This window comes from Camelina sativa, chromosome 9, assembly GCF_000633955.1.
Source record: "Camelina sativa cultivar DH55 chromosome 9, Cs, whole genome shotgun sequence".
NCBI lineage: Eukaryota > Viridiplantae > Streptophyta > Magnoliopsida > Brassicales > Brassicaceae > Camelina > Camelina sativa.
The window spans coordinates 35,022,658-35,033,261 of NC_025693.1; the positions used below are offsets into that span (position 1 = coordinate 35,022,658).

The 10,604-nt window shown below is 35.6% G+C and overlaps 4 protein-coding genes across 4 annotated transcripts in view; 1 reads left to right on the forward strand and 3 right to left on the reverse strand.

The window, feature by feature from the left end:
• LOC104714163 (epidermis-specific secreted glycoprotein EP1-like) lies at positions 769-2,303 on the reverse strand. Its single transcript, XM_010431442.1, has one exon. The coding sequence runs from the start codon at positions 2,232-2,234 to the stop codon at positions 909-911; it is 1,326 nt and encodes a 441-aa protein (XP_010429744.1). The 5' UTR covers positions 2,235-2,303; the 3' UTR covers positions 769-908.
• LOC104715978 lies at positions 4,461-6,461 on the reverse strand. The gene is made up of 4 exons (XM_019230113.1): positions 6,331-6,461; positions 5,571-6,245; positions 4,795-5,039; positions 4,461-4,704 (listed from the first exon to the last, which is right to left on the reverse strand). Exons 3-4 carry the CDS (start codon positions 5,025-5,027, stop codon positions 4,461-4,463), a joined length of 477 nt encoding a protein of 158 aa, XP_019085658.1. The 5' UTR covers positions 5,028-5,039; positions 5,571-6,245; positions 6,331-6,461.
• On the reverse strand, positions 7,100-8,661 carry LOC104714164 (epidermis-specific secreted glycoprotein EP1-like). Its single transcript, XM_010431443.1, has one exon. It carries the CDS (start codon positions 8,614-8,616, stop codon positions 7,285-7,287), a length of 1,332 nt encoding a protein of 443 aa, XP_010429745.1. The 5' UTR covers positions 8,617-8,661; the 3' UTR covers positions 7,100-7,284.
• Positions 10,336-10,604, forward strand: part of LOC104714165 (ubiquitin-conjugating enzyme E2 35) — a 2,404-nt gene continuing 2,135 nt past the window's right edge. The window contains exon 1 of the mRNA XM_010431444.1: positions 10,336-10,554. Coding sequence (XP_010429746.1) covers positions 10,519-10,554 — 36 coding nt within the window. The 5' untranslated portion in view covers positions 10,336-10,518. The remainder of the gene's footprint in view (positions 10,555-10,604) is intronic.

Below are 10,604 nucleotides of genomic sequence, written 5' to 3' on the forward strand. Positions count from 1 at the left end.
AAAAAAAAAAAAAAAAAAAAAAAAGATGAAGATGTATATGACGGTGGTTTGAGTGGAGCGTTTTATTTATAGATAAGGTATATGACGGTCAGGATTTGATCTACCTATTTCCTTTTTCTAATTTTCCTTTTCCCTTATTTTATTAGATTTTTGCTATTTTCTTTTTTGTTGTTACAGTGGCCGGCCCAACTAGAACATAATCTCAAAAATGCTTGGGCCTCGCCATCCGAATCTTTTCACGCTCATGCTTTTTGATGGTTAAAACTTAAAAAGTACAAAAGTCGGTAGTCAAGCAACTTTGACCCCGGGGTGTCCACCTGGTGTTCCACTTCCATGACTTATTTTTTTTTCCTTTATTTGGTAATAAGCGACAATCTGAGGTTCATGCAAGCTAGCTGTATTAATTTCTTTTTTTCTTGTTCTCTATTTCCTTTTTTTTTTCTGCTATGCTCGATTCTATTTTTATTTTATTTTTCTTCTTTGTTCATGGCGCCCTAATTATTTTGAAATAATGGATTTGATTTGATACTTTGAGAAAAAATAAGAAACCCAAATCATTTATAGTTTATTTCATATTATGTGAAAGAATTAGAAAAAATAAAATAAGATAAAACACTATTGAATACTATAATATTTCAATTTCCGTAATCCCGAATAATGAAATGGTGTACTGGATAGCCCAAATAATGCATTGCGTGCACGTGGGTACTGACAAAGCATCGTGTTTTATGAATATACTAGATACGTACGTGGTACGTATATCAGAGATTGATTCATAATTTTTCTTTCACTTCACTTTATTACGATGTAGCTTGAGAATCAGTACACCATTTTTTTTAAAGGATAAACAAACGAAATTTGACCTTACTAAACCACACACCACAACAATTTCATATGACTTTCACACCTCATAGAGTTGACTTTTTGTTAGCATTAGGAGCTTTGACATAGGCAACCAGCGTAGAATCTCCGGTTCTAGTCAATGTCTTGAGCTCGTAGCCCAACCAACACCTCGAACTCTTCCTATTGTAGAAAAACCCTAAACACTTACAATCTCTCGTACACTTGTCCCCACACGCACTCTCCGTTGCCGACGATCCACCGTTATATTTTGTCATAAAACTATCAGCTCCTTCGATCTTGAAGTAGTGAAATGTCTTGGGATCACAACTTGCGAGACTCGGAGTTTTACAAGTCTCATCCCAACCAAGAAGCCCTTTGTCGCTAGGACAAGCGTTACACTGACCTTTCTTACATAACCCGAACCCCAAACAATGCTCAGGGATCCTACACTCGTCGTTACCGTCAGTGTCGTCGTTGGTAAACGCCGTGTATGTCACGTCCCAAGCAGTCGCAGTCGCTGCGGTGCTGTAACTCCAAACTCTGATGTTTCCGTCCGATTCTAACCGAATAAAACTCAACGTCGCGTTGTGTTTCGGCCGCGAGAGGAACGTTGAAACGTTGAATTTAGAACCAGAATCGACACCTTCCATGTGTAGACCCCACGTAGTGTCGGAATCTTCCACGGCTCCGAACGTCATAGACTGTAATTGTGTTATCTTGGTGAAGAATTCGTATTCATAATAAGCGATTGGTTTCGGAGTTTTGTTTGTCGTGTAGTACAAGACTAGCTTCTTGGCTTCCATGACGAGACTGTATGGTCCGTTTGTGTTGACCGATGGAGACAGTCTGCTTACGAGCTTGGTCCGACCGTTGCGTTTCAAAGACTGTCCGACGAGAAGCGTGTCGGTTGGAGTGTCAAAGCTCTGCCATACGAATTTTCCATTGGAATCGTATATTACCATATTGCCATTCTCCAAGATTTTGATCCCCACGACGCCTTTGTTAGCTGTATTCGTTTGCCATACTACACGACCATCGGCTTCGGCAAGTACAAGGTTTCCGTCTTCTCCGAAAGTCAACGTCGCGTTTTCTTTGACCGGTGAACCTCTGTTTGCTTCCCAGACCCATCTTAGGGTGGATTCTTGGGCTCTGTTTCCGATCCTAAGAGCGAGAGTGTATGCGTTCGAGGTTGTGTTGTAGAAACAGAGACGGAAGTTGTCGCTGAAGGGGACGAAGCCACGTACGTCGGGGTTGTATTCGATCGGACTGTAATCGGTGTAGCCTCCTTCGTTGACCACTTTGAATTGATCGTCGACGGGAACTTTGGCTTGTGCTCCGATCAAGATGATGGAAAGAGTGAAACAGAGAGCTAATGTGACTGAGAATTCCATTTTTTTAGCTATGTGTGTTTGATGGATATTGGTGTGTTTTGGGTAACCAGAGAGAGCTTCTATTTATAGGAGGAGCCAAAGAAGTCCTTGCTTTAGTAATATCTTAAAGAGTATTTAAACGACTTTTTTGGTCTTTGTTTCCCTATAATCTACTAGTTTTGCTGGTTTTGTTTCGAAGGTTTTTTTATATTTTTTTATTTAGTGTTTGGAACATTTTAGAAAGAGCTTATCTTAATTAATCTCAATGCCAAACCGTGCACGATTAGATTAGCAAAGCCCAGTCAACGCGCGATTACAGTTTGTTATTAATTTCCCATAGTAATACAAATTTTCTAAGAAAAATATTATTATCAGAAGTATGACATGTTTCTCTTCAANAAAAAAAAAAAAAAAAAAGTTAATAGTATTTTTTTATAATTTCTCGCACTGCATCAAAATTAGTGAAATAAATACGAAAATGGTACTATTCTACTAGAGCTGCGTATTGAATCGAACAAAATGAATCACGCGTTTGAATTAGGACCGCCCGACCAACTACTTTTTATTATGAGCCCCACCGCGAAGATGCTCATACTCGATTATATCGTCTCGTTGGGTTAATCTTAATTATTTATTGACTCCCGTCGCATTCACATAGATTATAGATAGAATTCGATATGATTCAAATAAATGCAACTTGATATAGTTATCTAAAGATAATTAAGGTTAATAGTTAATAGTCTTTCTGATATAAATCTGTACTATTCTGACCACTTGGTTAATTTATTAATCTGAAGGTGTTATTCAAGAACTAAAAATCTGTTCTAAGACCACTGTTCAATTTATTAAACATATTTTTAGGCTAAGAATATCTAATAAGTTGTGCCGACAAAGATGCCTTAAACAAAAATAAACGGACAATGGATAAAGAATTAAATACTGTATATGTAATGGTCCAGATCGGATCTTTGGTGTTCATGTGTGTCCCAATACCCGGCGGCTTGCCAGGTGTGTGGGGTAACAGGGTCTTACTCGACGGCTAAATATTTTTGTTTTAAATTATTTTTGGCAACAATTTATTCTGGGTCCATGTGTGATGTGCCAACTTGTATTTTAGCATATCCCATAAAAGTATAATTAGTGTCGTAAACAACAAAAACAATAAGTTTTTAAGTGTAGATGATAATTTGTTAAGCTTAAGTTGCTATTAGATGAAAAACAAAATTCCCAAAAGAGTTTCTTTTTTTTTTTCTGAAACTTTTTTTGGGTATTCCAAAAAAAGTTTGACTCATGAAAATGAATCTTAACATGTGATTTTGTTTTAAATATTTATACGATGCTATGTAAATTAGCTAAGTCAAGTAAATCACAGCTCACAACGTACGTAAAGCTCTTAAGATTATATGTCGCATTGAATAGATAACGTAGAAAGGAAATTATCTACTACTAAACATATCCACATAGACATAACGCATAAGATCATAGGAACAAAAATAACCGTTAACCATACTATTTTTTGTTGATTGCTTACATGCGAGTATTTACGACACAGATACAATAATATCGACCAACTGCTTTGATAAAATAAAAATATATATTCATTGCGCAGCCTGACTAGTAATATGCCAATCAATTACCAACCCATATTATTTACCATTTCCACCGACAAAACAATTACAAAAGCCTATAACCAATCACATACTAGAGCGCGATAACGAGATAAGCCGCCTCTTTGCATGTGGATATACTTCAGCTCCAATTGTACCAAAATGTTTCATAGTAACAAATGTTTATGGGCATGCTCGATATATTGAACGACAAAATTTGTCACAGTACTAACCCACAGTGACGGACCTACGTACAACCAAGACAGGTCACATGACCTGGGTAAAATTTTAAATTTTTCTAATGGTTATTGAGAACAAAACACATTTACGGTCATCAAAAAAAAAATTTACTTGTGTTTGACCTGGTTTAAATTTCATCATGGGTCCGCTATTGCTAAGACCATGGGCATTGGTTGGGACAAAATTTTGTCCCTCAAATATTTTATTCTTATTTTCAGAGTTTCTTAATTTTGGTATGAGCATTGATGTCCCTCACAATTGGTCCCCTGAAAAAAATAATATTATTTTTTATTTTAAAAATTAATTATGTAAATTAAGAAGTAAAATCATATTAAAATTTTAATTCAAATAAAACATATAACATTAATATTAAAAATATAAGAAAATTAATTATGTAACATTAATATCTAAACTTATTTCTGCTCTTCCCTTGCTCAAACACTATCTTCTCTAACTGGGCTATTTTCTGCTCAGTTTCATTACGGATGTGTGAGTCGTAGTCACACGCGAATGTGATGCTATCTACCTTCTCCGTCAGCAGTTCACGTTGTCTGTTCATCTCACTTATCTCCTCCATGACTGCTGCATCCCACCACTTGTGGATATGCATATCGCCATCATCAACATTCCCACATGTGAAGAACCTGCATTAACATATACAATCGTAAATCAATTCAACCTCAGGTTAATACATTGGAAATCACTTAATAATATGGCAATGTTAAACCACTTACCTTCTGTTCTCGTTTGAGGATAGAATAGGCTGACCACCACAGTAACATACCTTGGGGAATCCGAATTCAACCTCAGGTTGGGGAGGGTATAGAGTCGCCTGAGTGTTGAGTAAGTTACTCTCAGCCTCATCCATCCGAATCAAAGCTTCTACTTCCCTCTCCTCAGTGTCCTGCGAATATCTATCATACTCATCTGAGGAATCAGGCTGAGAGTAGCTGTAGTCTTGGCCCATCGGATACTTTACCTGGAAAGCACCAAGAACAGACATATTAGAGTTACATTATTCAAGAACAGTTGTATAACATTAACAGATAACATTATTCAAGAACAGTTATAACATTAAACTAATAATACTCATACACGATTTATGGCAACAAACATCAAGTACACCAACTACATTTTTGAAACATTTAGTTACACAAACTTAGTTATACTGTCAGTTACATATATTAATGCAAATGCAACAATATATATACTCGCAGCTTTATATAACTAGCTTTAGTTACATATATTAATGCAAATGCAACATTACATATACTCGCAGCTTTATATAAGTAGCAAAACATATGAACTAGTCTACCAATCTAAAGATACAAAACATATGAACTAGTCTACCAATCTAAAGATACAAAACATATGAACTAGTCTACCAAATCATATGAACTAGTCTAAAGATACACTTGACGAATCTAAAGATACAAAACATATGAACTACTCAACCAAATCAAAAAATGATACCACAACATTTTTGATGCTAATAGAATCGATTATTTACCTTTGACAGGGAGATTGTTTGCTACTTGTTCTGTGATTTATCTTTATGTGAGGCTTCCTTTACGTGTGGCTAAGGAAACTCATAACAAACAAACAAGTGCAATGTTAAACTCGGTTTAACATAAAACAATCAAGTTTCACAACAAATAAGCGCAATACGACATAAAACAATCAATCTGCATCCCCAAATATATTTCGAAGAATTAGAAACAATTTTAAGATATTTATTAAATCATAAACTAAAATCAGGGAGAAACTAAATCGAATCCCTAAATCAAAACCCCTAAAAACTAAATCGAATCCCTAAATCAAAACCCCTAAAATCTAAATCGAATCCCTAAAGCAAAACCCCTAAAAACTAAAACGAATCCCTAAATCGAAACCCTAAATCCAAAACCTAAACATATTAAGAAACCCTAATTCGAAATTAAAATCAAAGAGAACATATACATAGAGATAGACAACAATCGAATCAAATATCAGAAACAAAACTTTTGAATCACATAAACAATCGCCTTAAACAGAAAAAGATAATACATCAAAAAAAGAAAATCATCAAAGGAAACGAAGGAAACCAGGGAAGAACACAAACCTCTTCCTATTGCAACCGATTGACGGCAGATTAGCCTTTGCTTCACCCAATTTTCAGAGAAATCACCAGGAAGAATCAAATCGCCTTCGAAAGAGAGAGAGAGCGTAAAGAAAGAGAGATGGAGAGGAAAAATATCGCGACCCAACAATTTTTTTTGGTTCACCCTCACCCTAATTCCACGAAGCAATAAGCCCGCGCCACGTGTCTTCAAGGACTGATGAAAAAACGTCGCGTGTGTAGATACGTTCCTCTCATATTATTTTCATTTCCATTTAAATTTAAATGTTTTATTAGGTGGGACGCCATATGGGTATGCTGATGCATATGGTCTAACCCATCAATAACCAGATGTTGGAATCCACGTCATACTAATTAAAACCGACTCTTTGGTTCCAAAACGCTAAATTTTTGTATTGATAAACACTATTTCTCTGGTTTGAGCTTTAATTTGTACCATCGATTTAATTAGACTTAAATCAATTGACTAAAAGAAAGAAAAATGAAGAATAGTGCTTGATATGGATAAACTTTAAATAAAACACCTGGCAGATTTTCAAGTTGAGTTTAAAAATAAAGAGCTAACAATGAAAACGATGTAAAGTTTAAAACTCTGCATGATTTAAAAGGCTAATATAATTTGAAAACATTATTTATATGTAATATGTCTACTTTATATGTGTAAATAAACTGGTAAGCACAGCGAGACAAAAGACTATCTCTGTTAAGGTGACGCCGCGTCAAGGCGTCGTAGCACGCATCTTATTGCGTAATCATATTTCGCTATTAAAATTTAATTCACTGTAATAATCAATTGAAATTTTAAATTTCATTATTGCTTGTTCTGAGAAACAAAGTGTTGTGTGCACGTAGGTTCTACTGCATCACTGACTAAGCATAATATTTTATGATGATACTATAGATCTGTGAAAACATTTGAATTGTAGATAATAATGATCGAGTTTCACTTAATTTTCTTACGATGTAGCTTAAGCATCAACACAGGCTATTAAAAAAAGTACGATAAACCGGTAGCAATCATTGCTTAGGAAAAGAGAAAACAAACGGCAAACGTAGCCTTATTATTCGTCAAAACGACTCACAAAAACATTAGTTAATTTAGACTTCAAATGGCAAGAGCTGACTTCTTGCTAGCATTAGGAGCCTTGACATAGGCAACCAGCGAAGAATCTCCGGTTTTGGTCAATGTCTTGAGCTCATAACCCAACCAACACCTCGAACTCTTCCTATTGTAGAAAAACCCTAAACATTTGCAATCTTTCGTACACTTGTCCCCACAAGCACTCTCCGTCGCCGACGATCCACCGTTATACTTCGTCATGAAACTATCAGCTCCTTCGATCTTGAAATAATGAAATGTCTTGGGATCGCAACTAGCAAGACTCGGGGTCTTACAAGTCTCGTCCCAACCAAGAAGACCTATGTCGCTAGGACAAGCGTTACACTGACCTTTCTTACACAGACCAAACCCTAAACAATGCTCAGGGATCCTACACTCGTCGTTACCGTCAGTGTCGACGTTAGTAAACGCCGTGTATGTCACGTCCCAAGCAGTCGCAGTCGCTGCGGTGCTGTAACTCCAAACTCTGATGTTTCCATCTGACTCTAACCGAAGAAAACTCAATGTCGCGTTGTGTTTAGGCCGCGAGAGGAACGTCGAAACGTTGAATTGAGAACCAGAGTCCACTCCCTCCATGTGTAGACCCCACGTAGTGTCGGAATCCTCGACGGCTCCGAACGTCATAGACTGTAATTGTGTTATCTTGGTGAAGAATTCGTATTCATAATAAGCGATTGGTTTCGGAGTTTTGTTTGTCGTGTAGTACAAGACTAGCTTCTTGGCTTCCATAACAAGACTGTAAGGTCCGTTTGTGTTGACGGATGGAGACAGTCTGCTTACGAGCTTGTTCTGACCATTGACTTTCAAAGACTGTCCGACTAGAAGCGTGTCGGTTGGAGTGTCAAAGCTCTGCCATACGAATTTTCCATTGGAATCGTATATTACCATATTGCCATTCTCCAAGATTTTGATCCCCACGACGCCTTTGTTAGCTGTGTTCGTTTGCCATACCAGGCGACCATCGGATTCGGCAAGTACAAGGTTTCCGTCTTCTCCGAAAGACAACGTCGCGTTTTCTTTGACCGGTGAGCCTCTGTTTGCTTCCCAAACCCATCTAAGGGTGGATTCTTGGGCTCTGTTTCCGATTCTAAGAGCGAGAGTGTATGCGTTCGAGGTTGTGTTGTAGAAACAGAGACGGAAGTTGTCGCTGAAGGGGACGAAGCCACGTACGTCGGGGTTGTATTCGATCGGACTGTAATCGGTGTAGCCTCCTTCGTTGACCACTTTGAATTGATCGTCGACGGGAACTTTGGCTTGTGCTCCGATCAAGATGATGGAGAGAGTGAAACAGAGAGCTAATGTGACTGAGAATTCCATTTTTTTGCTATGTGTGTTTGTTGGATATTGATGTGTTTTGGGGTAACCAGCGTGAGCTTCTACTTATAGGAGGAGCCAAAGGAAAACCTCGTCACTTAGTGGGTGTGTGATAAATTATTGATTCTATTCGGTGTAAAGTGAAGTGAAACAAACTTGTATACAAAATTGAAACAACTTGTACAACAATCCATTGATTATTTTGGGTATATAGTGAAAATATTCATTTAAAAGCAACTTTATAAGTTATACAAATTGAGTCATTATTTATTATACTTGTTTTGTCGGGTTTTGGTTTTAACTATACTTGCATAATATTAGAGTATGTCGAAAGGTGTATTCAATAGGATCCATGTTTTAAAAATCACCAGGCTAGTCGGGTGACTGGGATGAGCATAGCGAAAAAATCATAAATTATATGAGGATTAATCAAAAACTAGTTTTAGGATTATTTTATTAAATTAATAATAAAATAAAAATATATAATATTATATATATGTATAATTATATGTATGTTAAAAAAAACATCAAATAAAATATAAAACTATAGTATTGTCTTTAAACTTAAGATAAATACATTAAAACATAGTTTTAAATAAAATTTATGATTTTCATTATAAGTTTGTAAATTAGTTATTATAAAATATCACAAACTCTTAATTTAAATATGTAAATAACAAAAATAATAATTCATTGGTTCGAAAAATATCTAGTATTAAAAAAATAAGCGGAAAGTAACTGGATTAGACGGTTTATAATCAAATTAGACAAACATAATTAAGTAATCGATATTAAACAGGAATTAGTCATTAATCGGAACAAAAAATATAAATCTAACAATTTTACGATGTGTAATCGGTGATAGGAGAATATATGACCGACATATACATTTTAAATTACGAGCCGCCGGGAATATGCTCTTGGTCGTCCCGTTGGATTTGTTTTAATTATTTATCTACTCATGTTAGCATTGAGAGATATAATTCGAAATATTTCAAACACATACAATTTGAGATAACTATCCTCATATAGTTATATATATGTAGTAGACAAAACACAAAATTATATCATCGTTCATTGTTAGACGACTGTTAACGAAGAATATATTTTCCTATAAAAAAAATGAAGAAAATATCTAAAGAAATTTGAAGATGCATTACAACAACAAAATGTAAACGGACAATGGATTGAGAGTTCTTTTTCAGGATATTATAAGTTTGGATTTCTTATCAGGTGTTCATGGACATGAACAACACCATGTGTATCCCAATACCCGGCGGCTCAACTTTATTAAAATTTTCCTTTTGAGTTTTGGCAACGTTTTTCCCTTAATTGTTAATGATTATTTTCAAGGTCCATGTGCCAAGTGCCAACTCTTGTTTAGTATATAAAAGAATAGTACGAGTTTAGTGAAAAGTAAAAATACTAACTTTATCTGAATATATGATAGTTTATTGAGTTGTTAATATATAAATAAAATGATAGGAAAATGATACTCCTTTAATACTATCATATATTCATCTCCGTATTCATCATACTTTTTACTAGACAAAGAAATAAACTTATATATATATTTTTTTTTTATCTCATAACAGGCCCTTAAATAAATATGGGCCTCATACCTATAAAGGATTTTATGGAGAGAAAAGCCCAGAGACTGTAACAGTAAGGCAAATTTTGCAATAAACATAGATTTCGTCTGAGTGTGGGTGGAATTATATTATAGAGATAGAGAGAAAAGGAAATAGAATTAAAAATCATCATCGAGGATCACGTCGTCAGATTCGAGACACGACGACGACGAACTTTGTTGTTCTCCATTATCAAAATCAACCAGCTCCCCCTAAAAAAACCCTAACTCTCTCTCTCTCTTAGATCGATCGAAGGAGTCTGCGGCAAGCGTTAATGGCCAACAGTAATTTGCCGCGAAGAATCATCAAGGTTTTGTCTTCTCCTATCTCCTTTTCATCTTTTTTTTTTTTTTTTTTTTT